Genomic DNA, 25,860 nt, shown 5'->3' on the forward strand with positions numbered 1-25,860 from the left:
AAGTCGACCCGTGAAGGTCCCGGGGTAGAATAGGCCTTCAGCAACCCATGCTTGCCATAAAAGGCGACTCAGCTTGTCGTAAGAGGCGACTAACGGGATCGGGTGGTCAGGCTCGCTGACTTGGTTGACACATGTCATCGGTTCCCAATTGCGCAGATCGATGCTCATGTTGTTGATCACTGGATTGTTTGGTCCAGACTCGATTATTTACAGACCGCCGCCATATAGCTGTAATATTGCTGAGTGCGGTGTAAAACTAAACTCACTCACTAAAATAAGTCAGTTGTAATAACTTTTTATTAGCCGTTCCGTTTTAAAAGTTCTAAATGCCGTTTCCCATTTAGACTTTAAAATGTCATTTTGAAGATTAAAGAATGTGGAATGTTGGAGTTTATTATTAAAACTTATTAATCGATTCGTTTTTACACCAATTTGGCCCAATCAATTAATTGCAAAACAAATCTAAGAATTTAATGTTGTTCTACTACTAACTAAAGAAAACGTCTGTAGTGCCCTCGGGGTGTAGTTAGTTCACGTAGTCCCTGGTCGGGCTACAACAATGCACTGGGTTGCCAATGCCTCGCAGTTTCGTTGTAACTTCGGATCGGCACGAACCTGTGGGATTTTGGGGACCTCAGTTCTTGAGAAGAACGCGTTACAAATATCGGGCAAATGAGCGTCGTTGGGCTCGGAGAAAGCTGACATTTTTCGGATCCCTGAGTATTTTCGGATCCGTATGCATTGCTGACTGCGACTGTCTGTAACTTCGGATTTCTTAATCAATGAGGATGATGTATGTTTGCCCGGAAAATACACGCTCCGCATGGTTAAGGAGCACACGTAAAGACGGAGGAAAATAGTCCTCATTGACTTTGGCGGTTGCTTTACGGAAATTCGGATCCCGCGGAATCACGGGCTGCGCGAAGTTACATGAATAGGCTGTACGTGGACCGCGGCCCTGTTACGTAGAGACAAACGCTGGAGTCCATGGCCGAACGGCGGGCAGCTGATGTGGGTCGACACATGATTCGGAAAACACGGCACGCGATACGAGAACGCAAGCCTTCCTGATAACTTCGGATCGCCTTTGACGCCGCGAGTGATTCTTTGGGCGGGTTCATCGAACATCCTCTGTCCTGTCCACGAAGTTAACGAGCGACTGACATACACAAACATAATATATGACTTGGTTAATTAATACACCCGATATTGACTGTCATTAAAGATGGAAATGCTAAACTTTCTAAGGAAGGTTTTTTTCTGCTAGTGACCATCAGGCTGCCTACAGTAATTTATTGGCTTTACTGAGCACAACGTTGCAGCTATGAGTATGGATTGCGATAATGAAAATATTAGTGATTGATGCAATTGCAAAAATTGTGTGTAGTCGCTGTAGTGACGTCTAATTTGCATAGCAACAGGAATACTCTGCTGAATCCTTTACCACGTATTCGTCCTCTACTCTCCACCTGGCCCTGGGTGTGCCGCCTTTCCCCACCCCGCATCTGGTAAAATGTTTCATCACCCTCCCTCTGTACCATTGGTCATACATATTATGAGAGTTTTACTCAACCTCATGACACATTGGTTCATCCTAAATGAATTTAGATCTAATCTCATCGTCGATATCTTGTCGCTTATAATTCATAGCTCTGTGAGTACTTCAATGCTATGATTATGGTGTCTGTGGCGTGTACAGTATTTGAAATCGATGTTGGTCTGTGTGACCATCTCTGCCGCTTGTTTACCTGTGTTATTAAACTCCACCTTAACCGCCTAACAAATGTTTATTAGCTTATTCATAATTAATATGGAGGTTTAGAGCAAAATATTTTGTATTGGTTGAACATTTCAGTTCGTCCAGTGTTTTCAAATCAAAGCTCATCCATCGTTAACTTTCTGTACAAACTGTCTTTCAGTGGACTGTGTGACAGATAATCTATTTCAAGTCACTGTGGGGATTCTGATTTTGTTGTTTCAGGAACGTATTGCTGTGCCACATCGCTAGGTGGTTGACGTAACAAGCAACCTAAGGACAGTCCATTTTGACAGACCTCATGCTACAGAACACAGCTACTAAACCGTTATTCCCGCGGGGCACATGAACCAGCTCAGGTTACACACATAATTTCGGATCTCCCGGCACTTTACGTTGATTATTTGATAACGTCGGATCGGTGCAGAAGTGCGAATTCAAGTCGATCTTTTCAGGAATCCCTCCGCTCAACGCCGTGACTGTGGCGATTTGTTCGGCATGTTTAGGACATTGGCAAATAGGAACGAATACCGCGCTTAGCATCGGATCCCACTGGGCAAAACTTTGTTCACGCTCTAATTTCGGATCCGGGACAAAATATGCAATAGAGGTGCGTTAAACCGACCATCGTGACCACATGGCACGGGGGACTGTCGAGAATGCTCGGGAGCGGGCACGACAGCTTCAGCGAAACCACCAGGAAGTGCTAGCGACAAACAAATTTCGGATATGCCGTCTCCCTATGCAGCTTCATTGATAATATCGGACAGGTGGGGAAAACTGCATGACTCATAGAAACTTCGCTGATTTTTGAACGTCGGGATCGGCGACTACATGCCAGCTGGTAGTGGTGGAAGTTAGCGTCCATTACGGCAAGCTTAATCTCGCTCACGAGAATAATTTCTGTGCATGCACGTCGAATGTCTGGTTAGTTTCGGATCCCGTGGCCAGTTTGGTTTGATCGGACAGATATAATAGTGCGTGCGTGCGTGCGTGCGTGCGTGCGTGCGTGCGTGCGTGCGTGCGTGCGTGCGTGCGTGCGTGCGTGCGTGCGTGCGTGCGTGCGTGCGTGCGTGCGTGCGTGCGTGCGTGCGTGCGTGCGTGCGTGCGTGCGTGCAACAACAACAACAACAGCAACAACTGGACCATTGATGCTAGGGCGAATGCAATTTACTATAAAAAAATGATAATCAATCGTAACCCACCGCGTTGATTGTGAGGAATGACAATCATGCTTATTAAGTAAATCAGGTTCATTGGAATGATCTTCATTCATTTCAGCACTTTATTTCCCCCCCTTCATCACAACGTACACCTCAGTAATCTTTTCCTATTCCCCCACCTCCACCTGACACATGCGCGAACGACGTTCATTGTTCATTCATTATGTTGTCCTGCATAGGTCACGGAGATGAGGAGGGTCTTGTCTAATATCTTTTGGGGTCACATGGAGGGGAAAAAAACGTTGGTTTTTTTTTTGAAAGTGGAGGGCAGTATTTTTTTCGGATCCCTTGCCACAGGAAAAGACGAGAATGAAAGCGATGTCGGTCTTCACATTGATGATTGTCAGGTACCTATGACGAAACAGAAGCAAATATCTCGGATTTTGCCGTCGGTTTTCGGATTCGCTTTACCATAGTTGTTTTCTGCGTTTTCTCGGATTTCAAACGCTGCTTAATCTACGGCGACGAGTATCGTGACCACGTAGAGATGGGCCGCGAGCCCGTTGCCTGGTTGTGACGTATTTTCTTCGGATCATTAGTGAAATTTCGGATCTTCTAAGCGGTAAGGTTTGTTCAGTAGTAATATCGGATCCGTGGGGAAAACTGCTTGATGGAGAGAATCCTCGAAAATTTGGACACTTGTTACACGTTATGCTCGCGTATGGTCGACAAACCGGGTCTTACGCCCTGCTCGCGCAGCTTAATCTGAGCCCAACAGTCATGCTAGCTACTTCTCATAACTTTTCATTGTTATTTCGGATCGCATATAAAATTTGACGATCAAGTATGTCGACGCAAAATCTTGAGCCGCCGCGTCAAACCTACCTCACAAGAGGTACACTCACGCCCCTCTTCCCGAGCATTCCGCGGATCCGCAGATTAAGCAGCGAAGTTCAGTACAAGTCGCTGACATCAACAGCACAGCGTGAGATAGCTCCGCTCACAAGCGGGAGCCAACGTGCTGGCGAAAGCAGCAGGCATCCTGCCGCGTCAGCTACAAGCAGTTCGGCTGATCAGATGTGAACGGGCACGCAAATGCCAATCCCGTGCTCTCTTTTCTTGCACCACGTAAGGCGTGTGACAATGTATTTATTTGTAAGAGCGATATCTTGGTTCAAACAAGTCAGTTCGCCTGTCTAACCTTAAGATACGGAGTGATTGTTTAAAAGGCAATGTAACAGAAATCTTCACGGGTCAATTTTAATAATGAAAGGACCCAAGGACAAAAGGGCCAAAGGGAAGTCAAGAGGGCCGCCATAAAGTCAAAAGGGCCATACACAAACATCATGTTTGATCATATTAATATTTATAAATATTTATATGTCTATTTGTATTAATGTGTAAATAGTATCAAAAGTAATAATTTATAGTGTGATCATCATACACTGAAATGGACCTGAAGTTACAATATTTGATCTGATGACATATGATAAGGTAATTAAATTTGAAATGTTCGTCTTTTATATATTTTGCGCCACGAGATCAATCACAACTAAAGAGTGAGGACTATTGTCATGCCACTTGCTTGACACCGACATTAATTATAAAATCTATGGAGAAATGTCGCCTATACAGAATAAAGAGGTATATCCATAAAGATCCTCATCCTTCATCTTCCCAACTACTAGGATGCCAATCAAAGAAGTCAATCACAACAAATCAGGTTACTGACTGGTTAATTGACACGCATGACATATTTAAACCTCACAACAAAATAAAGTTTGTCTTGTTTAGATTACTGACTAGTACATAAACAGTTGCATGGTTGACTAAACACTTAACCACTACTGTTAATTTTACTCTCTGATATGTTTAGGATGTTTAGGATTAAATTAGAACTACTGCAACAACATGTAATAAATTTCTTTTAATCTTACTATTTTCTAAAAATCTGACCCTTTTGTGGCCCAACTGACCTCCCTTAGGTCCTTTTGCTCCAGCAGGGTTGACGTATCGGGATCGAGCCCACCTGTGACCAGAGGTGAAAACCTTGAGTCAACTTTGTGTGCAGGCCCTTTCAGTGTTGTCACAGCCCATTGTGTACAGTACAAAACCCTGTGTATTTAAAAGAACCCACGATCCGCTGGAATATGACCAGATGGTGGCCACATGAATACGTTCAAACACCTAGTTGCGGGTACAGCAACGTACAGTAAACTTGGACAAAGTACTGTGACTATGTGTCCCAGTCCACCCAGCTGTGAATGGGTATACCTCGTTAGGATTAGAAAGCCACAAAACCTCTGTGTTGCATGAGTTGTATACTCCCAATGGAGTTGAGATTGACAATACGATGTGCTGTTGAGATTGACATCCTGTGATCGAGGGAAAAACACCAGCGCCTTGAACATGCACTATGGCGTGGACATATGCGCTATATAATATTCTATCCCAAAGATAGCTGAATTCGACGTTCTGCTGATTTTGATGACTGCATTGCTAGCGCTATATCCGGGAGGTACGTGCGCGATCGGAGTGCACAGTTTCATCGGTAGGGCAGATACCCAGTTTCTGTCGAATCTGTCGTGAGACGTTTTATTGACAATTGACATCCGGAAGTTAAATTATGTAAAGTGCAAATATACGTCAATATTATTTATCGTTAATACCACTTCAGATGCAAATTTAATTGCAACCATAACTAAAAATAGTGAGCGAAATTCACCAAAATCAGTCGTCTGCTAGTGACAGGGTATGTATAAAAGAAGAGGCCACGTGATCAAAACACTCGCAGTGCGGAGGGGGAAAGTATGGCTCATCGTCGAAAACACAAACAAAATACCTGGACATGGCAAGTTCCGTCGATACGATGTCATCAACACTAAAAAATGTCGTAGGAGGCACGTGTTATTTTATGTGATTAATCTGTCTGTAAAACGCAAGGTTAGCAAAATCAAAACTTTAAATGATGTTAAAGATAAAAATTACGTTCTTGTCTTTCATCGTCGAAAACCCCTCACACCGGGATAAGTCTTATATTCTATAATGCGTGTAATTTCGGATCTGATTGCGCAAACTCTGCACAGCACACATAACCTTTGCATCCTTATCGCTGTATGGAGTATCTACATACAAGGAAGATAACTCTTGTTACTTCCTTGAAGAAATCAACATGGTTGACGAAGTCACCAAGAAAACTTTAGCGCAGATTCCCCTGTTGAAAACAAAAGCCAGCCCACGTGATGGAGAATTGTGGATACAGCGTTTAAAGGAGGAATATCAAGCGTTGATAAAGGTTATATTTGGCTCTTACTTTAAACGTTGTATTGTGTCCAGCCCATTGAACCCAGGTAGTGGCTGGACACCATATGGTAGCGCCAATGTGTCAATGTACAAGGTTCACCTAATCGAACTTTGCCTGATTGTAGCTTGCCTGATGTTTGTTAAAGCTGAAATGATGTTATGGCTGAACAAGTGGTCTCTATGAAAAACATCAGAGTCTCGTGTACGACTCTTAACCACGCCCACATACTGACATAGGTACAATGTTTGAAGGTAATGTCTGTTGTCTTGTACAGACATGGCCCGAACGCAGCAGAAGGACGTAGAAAAGTATAATGAAAAGATTAACTGGTTCACTGGTTGGTGCTACACTGAACACTGTTTGGGACAGTTGAGAAGTAAAAACGTTTTGGAGTCGTAGCCAGCAGAATTTGTGTGGAGTGAAATAGCTGTAACCATAAATATGATGACTGCTTCAGTTATCATGATATTCAGTTTCTGCATCTTGACAGTGAATTTCTATTACCAGTGATTACCAGAAGAGCCAAATATGCACAATTGTGTCTCATGACCTACACAACAACCATATTGCAATTTATCATGTAGCATCCGACATCAAACCGATGGTTATCATGATATTACACATACATTTTACAACAAATAATAAGATTTATGTTTGTGATTCATTGTATGAATTGCAATAAAAATTTCCTAAAATATTTGTTCATCGAAATTGTGTGTGACTCTTTCAGTCTTTACTTCAACCACTCTCTGATTACTGCTGTTATTACCTGGAAATGAATGTTAGCTGACAGAAATGGACCCACATGCCTTAATATCCATGCTTTGCACACCATTTGCAGCTGTATTTTAGTACCCTGATCTAATGTATGCAAACAGGATGTTTTCTCGTCTGAAATCTAAAATGTGACTGAGCAATTTCTTTTGCAATAAAATATCTGGAAAAAGCAATAATGTGCTCAAAACTATTTTGCAAATGGTCATTGATATTTCAAATACCTGGTGTATGTGGTAAACACAGTCCAAGCAGAGCAACAGAAGATTAGAGATTATTCCGTACATCATTATGGATTTAAAGTCTATGAAATCTTTTTGAGGCAGTAAATGAACCATCATTTCATCTTGTCATTGGAGGCATTAAATGAGCCGTCATTTTGTCGTGTCATTGTGTTTGTATACTATGAAATATTGGAACCTAACAACAAAGTAAAGTTGTGGTAACTTACTCATAGTGTTACCATACGTACAGTGTCTGTGTATGTTTCCAGTATGTACAGAACAACAAGGAGGGAGACAATGACTGGTTTCGACTGGAGTCAAACAAGGAGGGAACACGTTGGTTTGGGAAATGTTGGTATATCCACGAACTGCTCAAGTATGAGTTTGATGTAGAATTTGATGTAAGTAAATATTTCACTGTCTGTCATGCACCTTACAGAATCTGCAACTGTAACAGTGGTTCAAGCAAATAACATATCATAAGTTGTTCACTGGTCACGATGGGGGCATGGGCTGTTATCTAGCCTCATGTAAGAATGTCGAGTTTTGATTGGTCCACGTGACTCTGATAAAATACCATGTACATCCATCACGATCCATGAGCGGTTCAAACAATCAGCTGGTGTCAACATGGTAGCAAGTCGATTCAATGCGTGTTGTTTTGTTTTGATTTAGTGCAAACATTCAGCTAGATGAATGCGTTTTCACATTGTGTCGAGGGAAATACAGGGTTTTATCAGTCCTGAGTAAGGTTATATTCCTCGAGCCGGAGTACCCACGACTTTAGTTTATATTCCCTGAGCCCTTTGAATCAAATGATTTGAATCTTGCATCTTGCTGGTTTTCTCACATGGTATAATTCCCCAACTTAGTTTTCATGTACATTTGAACGTTTTATCAAAATTTTATTGATTGGAATATGAGGCAAATGTTTTGGTAGCCATCGCTAGATTTCGCAGATGACACAAGAGAAAAATCTAGTGATGGGTACCAAAAAATTTTCCTTTCCTTTCCATTGGTAATTTCCTTGCATAATTCGAGATTCAATGTTATTTGAGATAAAGAAGTACTACCACGAAGTACCGAATGAGTTGGTATTAGCAGCGGGGTACATTGAAATGTACCTTGCTCGTAAGTGGGGTACTTTGAAGAAATGGAAGAGGTCTTAGCCAATCAGAAAATGACATTTATGTGTGAGGTGAGATAAATTCCAAGGTTACTTTTGTTTTTAGTCTGCAAAAATGAAAACATACTTTACATACATTTATATACATCTTAATTCTTCAGCAATCTTGTTTGTTTTCGCAACACTCAGCAATATTCCAGCCATATGGTGACGGTCTGTAAATAATCAAGTATTTAGCAAAGTTTATGTATTAGCTATGGCTGGCTTCAGTGTAGTGATCTCTAATCATTAACTGAATATTGATAGATTGTTGAGAAATATTGGAGAAGTAATTTTGAGCAAAAATGCCCTTAAATCTGAAAACATACTTTGCATTCAGGTTAGTGGTAAGGCTGCATAAAATATAAATGTTTCTTGTGCACATTTAAAAAAAGTTTAAATGAAAAAAATAAATGATGTGTGATTAACACATCTTTAGCTTTTTCTCTCAAAAATACCCCTTGGGAAGTGAAGCACATGTTAATGAGTTGTAGATTCAGTCACACTCGTTCTTACAGACACTCATTCTTACAGCGGACAAATGGATGCTTGGGACACAGCCAAGTGAAAAACATAAGTTTTAAATGGCAAAAAAAAATTGTTACACACACAAATAAAAGGGATGCCCGAGAAATATGTCACTTTTTTATTTAGCCTAACATATTTAGGCTTAAGTTACTGAAGTCATATCATTCTGAACATTAAAAAAATTGTGATGAAATCAAGTTTTAATTTACACAGACAATACACAATGTTAGGTCTATGTTCATGGGTTGCTCATACATATCATTCATTGTTAATAATTTTGCCCAATGGACAGTAATTCTGATTACTGATCATTTTAGTCAGCCCAAAAATTACCAGTCAGCTCCTTTCATGCAATGTACTTTGCTGTGAAGTTACTTCCTACGACCACTAAACAGAGAACAGTGTGAAAGCTGTAAAAAAACGTTTGGTACAGGATAACATGAGGACACTCAAGATTACATTCCTTGCGTGCCAAACTACTTAAAACATATTTATCTCGAACTGCATCAGGTTTGGTACAGGATGGCATGAGGACACTCAAGATTACATTCCTTGCATGCCAAACCACTTAAAACATAATTATCTCGAACTGCATCAGGTTTGGAAACTTGATTCTCTTTTCATTTCCTCATCTTTGGAGGTCAGTCCAAGTTTGACAAACATGAAGGATCCAATTCAAAATTTTCTTTGTGACATATAAATCTCTTCACAAGCAAACTCCTTCATACATATCTGAGGTGTTATCAGCCTATGTCCCAGCATGTCAACTGAGATCTCAACACCAGAACCTACTGACGGTGCCACAATACAAACTCGAGTCCTTTGGTTTAGAGATCTTTTGAACATTATGCCCCATATATGTGGAACTTTCTCCCCCAAGATCTGAAACTTTCTCCAACGTTTGGTTCATTCAAAGTTAGTCTCAAAACCTATCTTTTCCGCCAGTTCTACGAATTTTGCTAACTTTGTCATCTCCCATTCCATTGTACTTCCTTGATTATTGCCCCTTGCTGAAGGCGTGGAAATGAGTGCATTATAAATGTGCACTATTATTATTATTACCACCCATGGGGAACTCGACTCTAGTGCTACTTGAATGGTGAATTAATTGATTGGAATTGTAAGTGTTACCCAGAATTGTTAGTTTTGGCAAGATGTTAATTTCATTCCTGATAGGAGTCCCTGGATGATGTAGGTTGTGCAGAGTAGATACAATTCATTATTGACTTAAATATACTGACAGGAATTAATAAGGAAACACATGAAAGTACAAGCGTTACTTGAATTATTTCTAGGAATACATACCTTGTGAACAAACCTGAAAAAGAATAAAGGAACACTTCTATTTACATGTGTTTCCTTATTTCCATGAGTACATGCTGCTTTTCCTGAGGTGGCCTGTGGCTGATTCATGCTGATTCATGCAGGTTTAATGTATTTAGTTCAATATATGAAAAAATATGAACCACCTCAAAAATACCATTCTTGATCATCTTCCAGATTCCTGTGACCTACCCAACAACAGCACCAGAAATAGCACTGCCAGAGCTAGATGGCAAGACAGCCAAGATGTACAGGTAACCATGGCAACATGATATCCTTTGTCTGTAAATGGTGTTTATGATAGAAGATTGTTATTGTTATGATGATCATGACAAAATAGTACTCAAGGTGCTAAAACCTTGTTGCAGGTGCTAATACTGTGTGTACGTGCTACTATGGCAACAGAATGAGTAAACTTACCTGACTTCCTTAAATGGTTTGATGTTTTGTGTAATTAACAGGGGAGGTAAAATCTGCTTGACGGATCACTTTAAACCACTGTGGGCCCGAAATGTACCGAAGTTTGGGATAGCTCATGCAATGGCACTTGGGGTAAGTGTGACGGCTACTCCTTACCACGACTTACATGAAGTGATGCTCAGCTGCAGCAAGTAGTGGCGCGATGATTCATTTATACGCATCAATGCATTGATCCGTTGTTCATTGATACAGTGAATCAATACAAAGATGTATTTTGTCATATACATTGATGTTTAACTTTGAATATTACCGAATTACGATATCTGTCAAGTTACAGTGTTTTGAATCAGCTCAAATTTGATTCTATTATTTAACTGCAGTGACAGCATCCAGCAACAAGCAGTTTTTGATCTATGTTTTCTGTTTATAACAGTGTTATGTTTTATGTATTTTGTTCTTGTTTTTAAAAAACTGCCTAATGTGATTTTTGAAAAATTTCTTTCATTTGAAGATTGTTTTTGTTTTGATGTTAAGGTTTTTTATTGTTGTGTCTAAAGGTCTTACAGACTGTATTGCCACCCTTATATTGGGATTCATATCACATCACAGATTAATTGCAGAATACTTTGGCACTATATTGTTGTGACTAAAATGTTTGTGTTGTGATGTATCATATCGTATTACAGGTTGTATGCTGATACCAGGGCCTAGATTTTCAAAGCTCTCTTAGCTGTAAGACAGTCATACATTCATGTTAATGTAGGGCACTTACGACTATCATAGCGCTAAGAAAGTTTTGAAATTTTAGGCCCAGCACTAGTAGCAAGTGTGTCATGTACTGTGATTTACTCTAGTTACTTGTGTTTCAGCTGGGGCCGTGGCTGGCGGTGGAAGTACCCGACTTGATACAGAAGGGAGCAGTGACACACAAAGACACAGCCGCCAAGTGAAATCACACACGCCTAGGAAATATTTATTGCTTTATTACACATTATACTTTTTATTGTCAAAAGGGACACTGAAAGAGGATAATAGTATTTCATCCCAAAAGAACTGAATTTGTTGAAACTTTCATTGGGACATTTTGTCACTGCAGTCTAGACTGAGAGTTTCCAAAGAGGTGGTCATTGTTGAACCTTGAATGCGAGTTGACAGTGATTAGATTACTGAAGTAAAATATTTTGTGAAAATGTCTATTTCATAATGTACATCCTGACATGCACAGCTCGCAAAATCCAAACAGAAAATCATTTGGATATATTCATGTGTATCGTGAGTTACGATGACAGTTTGTTTTTGATAGTCGATGTATGGACTAGGTTTCATCAGGAACACCTTAAGGCATGATAAAGGTTCCTTACTGACACATGTAAGCCTGATGCAGATTTTATGGCTGATCAGGGTATTACCTATAAATCCTGGACTCTCATGAGGATGATTGTTTCCTGATGATGTGATGTTCATTAGTACTTCTTCCTGTCAACTTGTTAATGTGCCATTCTCCAATACTGAATATTCACAGTCACATGTTTATTCAAGGTGATGGGGTGTATCATTTCAGAGGCACTGTTTTATTGTATATTGGCTGTTCTTGTCTTGAAACTTAGTCATGTCATGACAGCAATGTCATGCTTTTCTTCAAGAATGGTGAAATTTTTTAATGATTCCCAAGTTCTTATATTGTGAAGTTCAACTCTGGTTTCCATGCCTGAATATGGGTGATGGTGTAGCTTCATGGTTAAAGTCTTCGCTTGTCATGCTGAAGACCCGGGGTCTGGTCCCCACATGGGTACAGTGTGTGAAGCCCATTTCTGGTTTTTCCCGCTGTGATATTGCTGGAATACATGTATTGCTTAAAGTGGTGTAGGACTAAACTAACTCACTCACTCCATGCCTGAATGTTCATGAATCAGATGGGCTACATGATTTATCTGAACAGTGTTATGAACAATGAGGTTAATCAGGTTTGAAGGTCGTTCTTCAGAACGAGTAAGTGAGTGAGTGAGTTTAGTTTTACACCACATTTAGCAAATTTCAGCAATATCACAGTGGGGAACAACAGAAATGAGCATGATGCATTGTGCTCTTGTGGGAAATTGAACCCGAGTCTTTGGTGTGACAAGCGAACGCCTTAACCACTAGGCTACCCCACCTTGTTCTTCAGAACAGACTGAAGGTCAGTAGGTATATATATTGTGTAATCTGTCTCCTTCTTGGGCTAGAGGGGAAGGTGTTCCACTGTAACAGTAATGACTTGGTTGAATCCAAGGAAGGACAGGTGAGGTTAATTGTGGGTGACCTGTCTGTAGAGACACTGTAGACCTGGAGAACTCGATTTATTCAGTAGCACATCAAGCAAACATTAAGTGAAATATGAATGCTTAGCAATATCTTGCGTAAAAGAGTTTTGAAAACCTGTACTTTGTCATTAATAATTGAATAAAATGCAACTGCCAAAATACTGTTTTTGTCCTCTCTCCAACGATCGTCACCTGAAGGATTAGCTCACCTAGTTATTGTCCACATCAGTAGTCAGTATGTTGAGTTGGCAGTACTTGCGGCATGTTTTCTTGAGTTGGCAGTACTTGCAGCATGTTTTCTTGAGTTGGCAGTACTTGCAGCATGTTTTCTTGAGTTGGCAGTACTTGCGGCATGTTTTCTTGAGTTGGCAGTACTTGCGGCATGTTTTCTTGAGTTGGCAGTACTTGCAGCATGTTTTCTTGAGTTGGCAGTACTTGCAGCATGTTTTCTTGAGTTGGCAGTACTTGCAGCATGTTTTCTTGAGTTGGCAGTACTTGCGGCATGTTTTCTTGAGTTGGCAGTACTTGCAGCATGTTTTCTTGAGTTGGCAGTACTTGCAGCATGTTTTGTTGAGTTGGCAGTACTTGCAGCATGTTTTGTTGAGTTGGCAGTACTTGCAGCATGTTTTCTAGAGTTGGCAGTACTTGCAGCATGTTTTCTTGAGTTGGCAGTACTTGCAGCATGTTTTCTAGAGTTGGCAGTACTTGCAGCATGTTTTGTTGAGTTGGCAGTACTTGCAGCATGTTTTCTAGAGTTGGCAGTACTTGCAGCATGTTTTCTTGAGTTGGCAGTACTTGCGGCATGTTTTCTTGAGTTGGCAGTACTTGCAGCATGTTTTCTTGAGTTGGCAGTACTTGCAGCATGTTTTCTTGAGTTGGCAGTACTTGCGGCATGCTTTCTTGAGTTGGCAGTACTTGCAGCATGTTTTCTTGAGTTGGCAGTATTTGCGGCATGTTTTCTTGAGTTGGCAGTATTTGCGGCATGTTTTCTAGAGTTGGCAGTACTTGCAGCATGTTTTCTTGAGTTGGCAGTACTTGCAGCATGTTTTCTTGAGTTGGCAGTACTTGCGGCATGTTTTCTTGAGTTGGCAGTACTTGCAGCATGTTTTCTTGAGTTGGCAGTACTTGCAGCATGTTTTGTTGAGTTGGCAGTACTTGCAGCATGTTTTGTTGAGTTGGCAGTACTTGCAGCATGTTTTCTTGAGTTGGCAGTACTTGCGGCATGTTTTCTTGAGTTGGCAGTACTTGCAGCATGTTTTCTTGAGTTGGCAGTACTTGCGGCATGTTTTCTTGAGTTGGCAGTACTTGCAGCATGTTTTCTTGAGTTGGCAGTACTTGCGGCATGTTTTCTTGAGTTGGCAGTACTTGCGGCATGTTTTCTTGAGTTGGCAGTACTTGCGGCATGTTTTCTTGAGTTGGCAGTACTTGCGGGATGTTTTCTTGAGTTGGCAGTACTTGCGGCATGTTTTCTAGAGTTGGCAGTACTTGCAGCATGTTTTCTTGAGTTGGCAGTACTTGCGGGATGTTTTCTTGAGTTGGCAGTACTTGCAGCATGTTTTCTTGAGTTGGCAGTACTTGCGGGATGTTTTCTTGAGTTGGCAGTACTTGCGGCATGTTTTCTAGAGTTGGCAGTACTTGCAGCATGTTTTCTTGAGTTGGCAGTACTTGCGGGATGTTTTCTTGAGTTGGCAGTATTTGCAGCATGTTTTCTAGAGTTGGCAGTACTTGCGGCATGTTTTCTTGAGTTGGCAGTACTTGCGGCATGTTTTCTAGAGTTGGCAGTACTTGCGGCATGTTTTCTTGAGTTGGCAGTACTTGCGGCATATTTTCTTGAGTTGGCAGTACTTGCGGCATGTTTTCTTGAGTTGGCAGTACTTGCAGCATGTTTTCTTGAGTTGGCAGTACTTGCGGCATGTTTTCTAGAGTTGGCAGTACTTGCAGCATGTTTTCTTGAGTTGGCAGTACTTGCGGCATGTTTTCTTGAGTTGGCAGTACTTGCAGCATGTTTTCTTGAGTTGGCAGTACTTGCGGCATGTTTTCTTGAGTTGGCAGTACTTGCGGCATGTTTTCTAGAGTTGGCAGTACTTGCAGCATGTTTTCTTGAGTTGGCAGTACTTGCAGCATGTTTTCTTGAGTTGGCAGTACTTGCGGGATGTTTTCTTGAGTTGGCAGTACTTGCGGGATGTTTTCTTGAGTTGGCAGTACTTGCGGGATGTTTTCTTGAGTTGGCTGTACTTGCGGCATGTTTTCTAGAGTTGGCAGTACTTGCAGCATATTTTCTAGAGTTGGCAGTACTTGCAGCATGTTTTCTTGAGTTGGCAGTACTTGCGGGATGTTTTCTTGAGTTGGCAGTACTTGCGGCATGTTTTCTTGAGTTGGCAGTACTTGCAGCATGTTTTCTAGAGTTGGCAGTACTTGCGGCATGTTTTCTAGAGTTGGCAGTACTTGCAGCATATTTTCTAGAGTTGGCAGTACTTGCAGCATGTTTTCTTGAGTTGGCAGTACTTGCGGCATGTTTTCTAGAGTTGGCAGTACTTGCAGCATGTTTTCTTGAGTTGGCAGTACTTGCAGCATGTTTTCTTGAGTTGGCAGTACTTGCAGCATGTTTTCTTGAGTTGGCAGTATTTGCAGCATGTTTTCTTGAGTTGGCAGTATTTGCGGCATGTTTTCTAGAGTTGGCAGTACTTGCAGCATGTTTTCTTGAGTTGGCAGTACTTGCGGGATGTTTTCTTGAGTTGGCAGTACTTGCAGCATGTTTTCTAGAGTTGGCAGTACTTGCGGGATGTTTTCTTGAGTTGGCATTACTTGCAGCATGTTTTCTAGAGTTGGCAGTATTTGCGGCATGTTTTCTAGAGTTGGCAGTATTTGCAGCATGTTTTCTTGAGTTGGCAGTACTTGCAGCATGTTTTCTTGAGTTGGCAGTACTTGCAGCATGTTTTCTAGAGTTGGCAGTATTTGCGGCATGTTTTCTAGAGTTGGCAGTACTTGCAGCATGTTTTCTTGAGTTGGCAGTACTTGCAGCATGTTTTCTTGAGTTGGCAGTACTTGCGGGATGTTTTCTTGAGTGGGCAGTACTTGCGGGATGTTTTCTTGAGTTGGCAGTACTTGCAGCATGTTTTCTAGAGTTGGCAGTACTTGCAGCATGTTTTCTTGAGTTGGCAGTACTTGCAGCATGTTTTCTTGAGTTGGCAGTATTTGCGGCATGTTTTCTTGAGTTGGCAGTACTTGCAGCATGTTTTCTTGAGTTGGCAGTACTTGCAGCATGTTTTCTTGAGTTGGCAGTACTTGCGGCATGTTTTCTTGAGTTGGCAGTACTTGCGGGATGTTTTCTTGAGTTGGCAGTATTTGCGGGATGTTTTCTTGAGTTGGCAGTACTTGCGGGATGTTTTCTTGAGTTGGCAGTATTTGCGGCATGTTTTCTTGAGTTGGCAGTACTTGCAGCATGTTTTCTTGAGTTGGCAGTACTTGCGGCATGTTTTCTTGAGTTGGCAGTACTTGCAGCATGTTTTGTTGAGTTGGCAGTACTTGCAGCATGTTTTCTTGAGTTGGCAGTACTTGCGGCATGTTTTCTTGAGTTGGCAGTACTTGCGGGATGTTTTCTTGAGTTGGCAGTACTTGCAGCATGTTTTCTTGAGTTGGCAGTACTTGCAGCATGTTTTCTTGAGTTGGCAGTACTTGCGGCATGTTTTCTTGAGTTGGCAGTACTTGCGGGATGTTTTCTTGAGTTGGCAGTATTTGCGGCATGTTTTCTTGAGTTGGCAGTACTTGCGGGATGTTTTCTTGAGTTGGCAGTATTTGCGGCATGTTTTCTTGAGTTGGCAGTACTTGCGGGATGTTTTCTTGAGTTGGCAGTATTTGCGGCATGTTTTCTTGAGTTGGCAGTACTTGCGGGATGTTTTCTTGAGTTGGCAGTACTTGCGGCATGTTTTCTTGAGTTGGCAGTACTTGCGGCATGTTTTCTTGAGTTGGCAGTACTTGCGGCATGTTTTCTTGAGTTGGCAGTACTTGCGGGATGTTTTCTTGAGTTGGCAGTACTTGCGGGATGTTTTCTTGAGTTGGCAGTACTTGCGGGATGTTTTCTTGAGTTGGCAGTACTTGCGGCATGTTTTCTAGAGTTGGCAGTACTTGCAGCATATTTTCTAGAGTTGGCAGTACTTGCAGCATGTTTTCTTGAGTTGGCAGTACTTGCGGCATGTTTTCTAGAGTTGGCAGTACTTGCAGCATGTTTTCTTGAGTTGGCAGTACTTGCAGCATGTTTTCTTGAGTTGGCAGTACTTGCAGCATGTTTTCTTGAGTTGGCAGTATTTGCAGCATGTTTTCTTGAGTTGGCAGTATTTGCGGCATGTTTTCTAGAGTTGGCAGTACTTGCAGCATGTTTTCTTGAGTTGGCAGTACTTGCGGCATGTTTTCTTGAGTTGGCAGTACTTGCAGCATGTTTTCTAGAGTTGGCAGTACTTGCGGGATGTTTTCTTGAGTTGGCAGTACTTGCAGCATGTTTTCTAGAGTTGGCAGTATTTGCGGCATGTTTTCTAGAGTTGGCAGTATTTGCAGCATGTTTTCTTGAGTTGGCAGTACTTGCAGCATGTTTTCTTGAGTTGGCAGTACTTGCAGCATGTTTTCTAGAGTTGGCAATATTTGCGGCATGTTTTCTAGAGTTGGCAGTACTTGCAGCATGTTTTCTTGAGTTGGCAGTACTTGCAGCATGTTTTCTTGAGTTGGCAGTACTTGCGGGATGTTTTCTTGAGTGGGCAGTACTTGCGGGATGTTTTCTTGAGTTGGCAGTACTTGCAGCATGTTTTCTAGAGTTGGCAGTACTTGCAGCATGTTTTCTTGAGTTGGCAGTACTTGCAGCATGTTTTCTTGAGTTGGCAGTATTTGCGGCATGTTTTCTTGAGTTGGCAGTACTTGCAGCATGTTTTCTTGAGTTGGCAGTACTTGCAGCATGTTTTCTTGAGTTGGCAGTACTTGCGGCATGTTTTCTTGAGTTGGCAGTACTTGCGGCATGTTTTCTTGAGTTGGCAGTACTTGCGGCATGTTTTCTTGAGTTGGCAGTATTTGCGGCATGTTTTCTTGAGTTGGCAGTACTTGCAGCATGTTTTCTTGAGTTGGCAGTACTTGCAGCATGTTTTCTTGAGTTGGCAGTATTTGCGGCATGTTTTCTTGAGTTGGCAGTACTTGCGGGATGTTTTCTTGAGTTGGCAGTACTTGCGGGATGTTTTCTTGAGTTGGCAGTATTTGCGGCATGTTTTCTTGAGTTGGCAGTACTTGCAGCATGTTTTCTTGAGTTGGCAGTACTTGCGGCATGTTTTCTTGAGTTGGCAGTACTTGCAGCATGTTTTCTTGAGTTGGCAGTACTTGCAGCATGTTTTCTTGAGTTGGCAGTACTTGCGGCATGTTTTCTTGAGTTGGCAGTACTTGCGGGATGTTTTCTTGAGTTGGCAGTACTTGCAGCATGTTTTCTTGAGTTGGCAGTACTTGCAGCATGTTTTCTTGAGTTGGCAGTACTTGCGGCATGTTTTCTTGAGTTGGCAGTACTTGCGGGATGTTTTCTTGAGTTGGCAGTATTTGCGGCATGTTTTCTTGAGTTGGCAGTACTTGCGGGATGTTTTCTTGAGTTGGCAGTATTTGCGGCATGTTTTCTTGAGTTGGCAGTACTTGCGGGATGTTTTCTTGAGTTGGCAGTATTTGCGGCATGTTTTCTTGAGTTGGCAGTACTTGCGGGATGTTTTCTTGAGTTGGCAGTACTTGCGGCATGTTTTCTTGAGTTGGCAGTACTTGCGGCATGTTTTCTTGAGTTGGCAGTACTTGCGGCATGTTTTCTTGAGTTGGCAGTACTTGCGGCATGTTTTCTAGAGTTGGCAGTACTTGCGGCATGTTTTCTAGAGTTGGCAGTACTTGCGGCATGTTTTCTTGAGTTGGCAGTACTTGCGGCATGTTTTCTAGAGTTGGCAGTACTTGCGGCATGTTTTCTTGAGTTGGCAGTACTTGCGGCATGTTTTCTTGAGTTGGCAGTACTTGCGGCATGTTTTCTTGAGTTGGCAGTACTTGCAGCATGTTTTCTTGAGTTGGCAGTACTTGCAGCATGTTTTGTTGAGTTGGCAGTACTTGCAGCATGTTTTGTTGAGTTGGCAGTACTTGCAGCATGTTTTCTTGAGTTGGCAGTACTTGCGGCATGTTTTCTTGAGTTGGCAGTACTTGCAGCATGTTTTCTTGAGTTGGCAGTACTTGCGGCATGTTTTCTTGAGTTGGCAGTACTTGCAGCATGTTTTCTTGAGTTGGCAGTACTTGCGGCATGTTTTCTTGAGTTGGCAGTACTTGCAGCATGTTTTCTTGAGTTGGCAGTACTTGCGGCATGTTTTCTTGAGTTGGCAGTACTTGCGGGATGTTTTCTTGAGTTGGCAGTACTTGCGGCATGTTTTCTAGAGTTGGCAGTACTTGCAGCATGTTTTCTTGAGTTGGCAGTACTTGCGGGATGTTTTCTTGAGTTGGCAGTACTTGCAGCATGTTTTCTTGAGTTGGCAGTACTTGCGGGATGTTTTCTTGAGTTGGCAGTACTTGCGGCATGTTTTCTAGAGTTGGCAGTACTTGCAGCATGTTTTCTTGAGTTGGCAGTACTTGCGGGATGTTTTCTTGAGTTGGCAGTACTTGCGGGATGTTTTCTTGAGTTGGCTGTACTTGCGGCATGTTTTCTAGAGTTGGCAGTACTTGCAGCATATTTTCTAGAGTTGGCAGTACTTGCAGCATGTTTTCTTGAGTTGGCAGTACTTGCGGGATGTTTTCTTGAGTTGGCAGTACTTGCGGCATGTTTTCTTGAGTTGGCAGTACTTGCAGCATGTTTTCTAGAGTTGGCAGTACTTGCGGCATGTTTTCTAGAGTTGGCAGTACTTGCAGCATATTTTCTAGAGTTGGCAGTACTTGCAGCATGTTTTCTTGAGTTGGCAGTACTTGCGGCATGTTTTCTAGAGTTGGCAGTACTTGCAGCATGTTTTCTTGAGTTGGCAGTACTTGCAGCATGTTTTCTTGAGTTGGCAGTACTTGCAGCATGTTTTCTTGAGTTGGCAGTATTTGCAGCATGTTTTCTTGAGTTGGCAGTATTTGCGGCATGTTTTCTAGAGTTGGCAGTACTTGCAGCATGTTTTCTTGAGTTGGCAGTACTTGCGGGATGTTTTCTTGAGTTGGCAGTACTTGCAGCATGTTTTCTAGAGTTGGCAGTACTTGCGGGATGTTTTCTTGAGTTGGCATTACTTGCAGCATGTTTTCTAGAGTTGGCAGTATTTGCGGCATGTTTTCTAGAGTTGGCAGTATTTGCAGCATGTTTTCTTGAGTTGGCAGTACTTGCAGCATGTTTTCTTGAGTTGGCAGTACTTGCAGCATGTTTTCTAGAGTTGGCAGTATTTGCGGCATGTTTTCTAGAGTTGGCAGTACTTGCAGCATGTTTTCTTGAGTTGGCAGTACTTGCAGCATGTTTTCTTGAGTTGGCAGTACTTGCGGGATGTTTTCTTGAGTGGGCAGTACTTGCGGGATGTTTTCTTGAGTTGGCAGTACTTGCAGCATGTTTTCTAGAGTTGGCAGTACTTGCAGCATGTTTTCTTGAGTTGGCAGTACTTGCAGCATGTTTTCTTGAGTTGGCAGTATTTGCGGCATGTTTTCTTGAGTTGGCAGTACTTGCAGCATGTTTTCTTGAGTTGGCAGTACTTGCAGCATGTTTTCTTGAGTTGGCAGTACTTGCGGCATGTTTTCTTGAGTTGGCAGTACTTGCGGGATGTTTTCTTGAGTTGGCAGTATTTGCGGCATGTTTTCTTGAGTTGGCAGTACTTGCGGGATGTTTTCTTGAGTTGGCAGTATTTGCGGCATGTTTTCTTGAGTTGGCAGTACTTGCAGCATGTTTTCTTGAGTTGGCAGTACTTGCGGCATGTTTTCTTGAGTTGGCAGTACTTGCAGCATGTTTTCTTGAGTTGGCAGTACTTGCAGCATGTTTTCTTGAGTTGGCAGTACTTGCGGCATGTTTTCTTGAGTTGGCAGTACTTGCGGGATGTTTTCTTGAGTTGGCAGTACTTGCAGCATGTTTTCTTGAGTTGGCAGTACTTGCAGCATGTTTTCTTGAGTTGGCAGTACTTGCGGCATGTTTTCTTGAGTTGGCAGTACTTGCGGGATGTTTTCTTGAGTTGGCAGTACTTGCAGCATATTTTCTAGAGTTGGCAGTACTTGCAGCATGTTTTCTTGAGTTGGCAGTACTTGCGGCATGTTTTCTAGAGTTGGCAGTACTTGCAGCATGTTTTCTTGAGTTGGCAGTACTTGCAGCATGTTTTCTTGAGTTGGCAGTACTTGCAGCATGTTTTCTTGAGTTGGCAGTATTTGCAGCATGTTTTCTTGAGTTGGCAGTATTTGCGGCATGTTTTCTAGAGTTGGCAGTACTTGCAGCATGTTTTCTTGAGTTGGCAGTACTTGCGGCATGTTTTCTTGAGTTGGCAGTACTTGCAGCATGTTTTCTAGAGTTGGCAGTACTTGCGGGATGTTTTCTTGAGTTGGCAGTACTTGCAGCATGTTTTCTAGAGTTGGCAGTATTTGCGGCATGTTTTCTAGAGTTGGCAGTATTTGCAGCATGTTTTCTTGAGTTGGCAGTACTTGCAGCATGTTTTCTTGAGTTGGCAGTACTTGCAGCATGTTTTCTAGAGTTGGCAATATTTGCGGCATGTTTTCTAGAGTTGGCAGTACTTGCAGCATGTTTTCTTGAGTTGGCAGTACTTGCGGGATGTTTTCTTGAGTTGGCAGTATTTGCGGCATGTTTTCTTGAGTTGGCAGTACTTGCGGGATGTTTTCTTGAGTTGGCAGTATTTGCGGCATGTTTTCTTGAGTTGGCAGTACTTGCGGGATGTTTTCTTGAGTTGGCAGTATTTGCGGCATGTTTTCTTGAGTTGGCAGTACTTGCGGGATGTTTTCTTGAGTTGGCAGTACTTGCGGCATGTTTTCTTGAGTTGGCAGTACTTGCGGCATGTTTTCTTGAGTTGGCAGTACTTGCGGCATGTTTTCTTGAGTAGGCAGTACTTGCGGGATGTTTTCTTGAGTTGGCAGTACTTGCGGGATGTTTTCTTGAGTTGGCAGTACTTGCGGGATGTTTTCTTGAGTTGGCAGTACTTGCGGCATGTTTTCTAGAGTTGGCAGTACTTGCAGCATATTTTCTAGAGTTGGCAGTACTTGCAGCATGTTTTCTTGAGTTGGCAGTACTTGCGGCATGTTTTCTAGAGTTGGCAGTACTTGCAGCATGTTTTCTTGAGTTGGCAGTACTTGCAGCATGTTTTCTTGAGTTGGCAGTACTTGCAGCATGTTTTCTTGAGTTGGCAGTATTTGCAGCATGTTTTCTTGAGTTGGCAGTATTTGCGGCATGTTTTCTAGAGTTGGCAGTACTTGCAGCATGTTTTCTTGAGTTGGCAGTACTTGCGGCATGTTTTCTTGAGTTGGCAGTACTTGCAGCATGTTTTCTAGAGTTGGCAGTACTTGCGGGATGTTTTCTTGAGTTGGCAGTACTTGCAGCATGTTTTCTAGAGTTGGCAGTATTTGCGGCATGTTTTCTAGAGTTGGCAGTATTTGCAGCATGTTTTCTTGAGTTGGCAGTACTTGCAGCATGTTTTCTAGAGTTGGCAGTACTTGCAGCATGTTTTCTAGAGTTGGCAATATTTGCGGCATGTTTTCTAGAGTTGGCAGTACTTGCAGCATGTTTTGTTGAGTTGGCAGTACTTGCAGCATGTTTTCTTGAGTTGGCAGTACTTGCGGGATGTTTTCTTGAGTGGGCAGTACTTGCGGGATGTTTTCTTGAGTTGGTAGTACTTGCAGCATGTTTTCTAGAGTTGGCAGTACTTGCAGCATGTTTTCTTGAGTTGGCAGTACTTGCAGCATGTTTTCTTGAGTTGGCAGTATTTGCGGCATGTTTTCTTGAGTTGGCAGTACTTGCAGCATGTTTTCTTGAGTTGGCAGTACTTGCAGCATGTTTTCTTGAGTTGGCAGTACTTGCGGCATGTTTTCTTGAGTTGGCAGTACTTGCGGCATGTTTTCTTGAGTTGGCAGTACTTGCGGGATGTTTTCTTGAGTTGGCAGTATTTGCGGCATGTTTTCTTGAGTTGGCAGTACTTGCAGCATGTTTTCTTGAGTTGGCAGTACTTGCGGGATGTTTTCTTGAGTTGGCAGTATTTGCGGCATGTTTTCTTGAGTTGGCAGTACTTGCGGCATGTTTTCTTGAGTTGGCAGTACTTGCGGGATGTTTTCTTGAGTTGGCAGTATTTGCGGCATGTTTTCTTGAGTTGGCAGTACTTGCAGCATGTTTTCTTGAGTTGGCAGTACTTGCGGCCTGTTTTCTTGAGTTGGCAGTACTTGCAGCATGTTTTCTTGAGTTGGCAGTACTTGCAGCATGTTTTCTTGAGTTGGCAGTACTTGCGGCATGTTTTCTTGAGTTGGCAGTACTTGCGGGATGTTTTCTTGAGTTGGCAGTACTTGCAGCATGTTTTCTTGAGTTGGCAGTACTTGCAGCATGTTTTCTTGAGTTGGCAGTACTTGCGGCATGTTTTCTTGAGTTGGCAGTACTTGCGGGATGTTTTCTTGAGTTGGCAGTATTTGCGGCATGTTTTCTTGAGTTGGCAGTACTTGCGGGATGTTTTCTTGAGTTGGCAGTATTTGCGGCATGTTTTCTTGAGTTGGCAGTACTTGCGGGATGTTTTCTTGAGTTGGCAGTATTTGCGGCATGTTTTCTTGAGTTGGCAGTACTTGCGGGATGTTTTCTTGAGTTGGCAGTACTTGCGGCATGTTTTCTTGAGTTGGCAGTACTTGCAGCATGTTTTCTTGAGTTGGCAGTACTTGCAGCATGTTTTCTTGAGTTGGCAGTACTTGCAGCATGTTTTCTTGAGTTGGCAGTATTTGCAGCATGTTTTCTTGAGTTGGCAGTATTTGCGGCATGTTTTCTAGAGTTGGCAGTACTTGCAGCATGTTTTCTTGAGTTGGCAGTACTTGCGGCATGTTTTCTTGAGTTGGCAGTACTTGCAGCATGTTTTCTAGAGTTGGCAGTACTTGCGGGATGTTTTCTTGAGTTGGCAGTACTTGCAGCATGTTTTCTAGAGTTGGCAGTATTTGCGGCATGTTTTCTAGAGTTGGCAGTATTTGCAGCATGTTTTCTTGAGTTGGCAGTACTTGCAGCATGTTTTCTTGAGTTGGCAGTACTTGCAGCATGTTTTCTAGAGTTGGCAATATTTGCGGCATGTTTTCTAGAGTTGGCAGTACTTGCAGCATGTTTTCTTGAGTTGGCAGTACTTGCAGCATGTTTTCTTGAGTTGGCAGTACTTGCGGGATGTTTTCTTGAGTGGGCAGTACTTGCGGGATGTTTTCTTGAGTTGGCAGTACTTGCAGCATGTTTTCTAGAGTTGGCAGTACTTGCAGCATGTTTTCTTGAGTTGGCAGTACTTGCAGCATGTTTTCTTGAGTTGGCAGTATTTGCGGCATGTTTTCTTGAGTTGGCAGTACTTGCAGCATGTTTTCTTGAGTTGGCAGTACTTGCAGCATGTTTTCTTGAGTTGGCAGTACTTGCGGCATGTTTTCTTGAGTTGGCAGTACTTGCGGCATGTTTTCTTGAGTTGGCAGTACTTGCGGGATGTTTTCTTGAGTTGGCAGTATTTGCGGCATGTTTTCTTGAGTTGGCAGTACTTGCAGCATGTTTTCTTGAGTTGGCAGTACTTGCGGGATGTTTTCTTGAGTTGGCAGTATTTGCGGCATGTTTTCTTGAGTTGGCAGTACTTGCGGCATGTTTTCTTGAGTTGGCAGTACTTGCGGGATGTTTTCTTGAGTTGGCAGTATTTGCGGCATGTTTTCTTGAGTTGGCAGTACTTGCAGCATGTTTTCTTGAGTTGGCAGTACTTGCGGCATGTTTTCTTGAGTTGGCAGTACTTGCAGCATGTTTTCTTGAGTTGGCAGTACTTGCAGCATGTTTTCTTGAGTTGGCAGTACTTGCGGCATGTTTTCTTGAGTTGGCAGTACTTGCGGGATGTTTTCTTGAGTTGGCAGTACTTGCAGCATGTTTTCTTGAGTTGGCAGTACTTGCAGCATGTTTTCTTGAGTTGGCAGTACTTGCGGCATGTTTTCTTGAGTTGGCAGTACTTGCGGGATGTTTTCTTGAGTTGGCAGTATTTGCGGCATGTTTTCTTGAGTTGGCAGTACTTGCGGGATGTTTTCTTGAGTTGGCAGTATTTGCGGCATGTTTTCTTGAGTTGGCAGTACTTGCGGGATGTTTTCTTGAGTTGGCAGTATTTGCGGCATGTTTTCTTGAGTTGGCAGTACTTGCGGGATGTTTTCTTGAGTTGGCAGTACTTGCGGCATGTTTTCTTGAGTTGGCAGTACTTGCGGCATGTTTTCTTGAGTTGGCAGTACTTGCGGCATGTTTTCTTGAGTTGGCAGTACTTGCGGCATGTTTTCTAGAGTTGGCAGTACTTGCGGCATGTTTTCTAGAGTTGGCAGTACTTGCGGCATGTTTTCTTGAGTTGGCAGTACTTGCGGGATGTTTTCTTGAGTTGGCAGTATTTGCGGCATGTTTTCTTGAGTTGGCAGTACTTGCAGCATGTTTTCTTGAGTTGGCAGTACTTGCGGCATGTTTTCTTGAGTTGGCAGTACTTGCAGCATGTTTTCTTGAGTTGGCAGTACTTGCAGCATGTTTTCTTGAGTTGGCAGTACTTGCGGCATGTTTTCTTGAGTTGGCAGTACTTGCGGGATGTTTTCTTGAGTTGGCAGTACTTGCAGCATGTTTTCTTGAGTTGGCAGTACTTGCAGCATGTTTTCTTGAGTTGGCAGTACTTGCGGCATGTTTTCTTGAGTTGGCAGTACTTGCGGGATGTTTTCTTGAGTTGGCAGTATTTGCGGCATGTTTTCTTG

The 25,860-nt window shown here is 42.4% G+C and overlaps 1 protein-coding gene across 1 annotated transcript; it reads left to right on the top strand.

Moving 5' to 3' along the window:
• Positions 1–6,048: 6,048 nt before the first annotated feature.
• Positions 6,049–13,116, top strand: LOC137287377 (ubiquitin-fold modifier-conjugating enzyme 1). Its single transcript, XM_067819638.1, has 5 exons — positions 6,049–6,214; positions 7,491–7,622; positions 10,415–10,491; positions 10,699–10,789; positions 11,527–13,116. Exons 1-5 carry the CDS (start codon positions 6,092–6,094, stop codon positions 11,605–11,607), a joined length of 504 nt encoding a protein of 167 aa, XP_067675739.1. The 5' UTR covers positions 6,049–6,091; the 3' UTR covers positions 11,608–13,116.
• Positions 13,117–25,860: the final 12,744 nt, after the last annotated feature.

Source organism: Haliotis asinina, chromosome 1 (genome assembly GCF_037392515.1).
Source record: "Haliotis asinina isolate JCU_RB_2024 chromosome 1, JCU_Hal_asi_v2, whole genome shotgun sequence".
NCBI lineage: Eukaryota > Metazoa > Mollusca > Gastropoda > Lepetellida > Haliotidae > Haliotis > Haliotis asinina.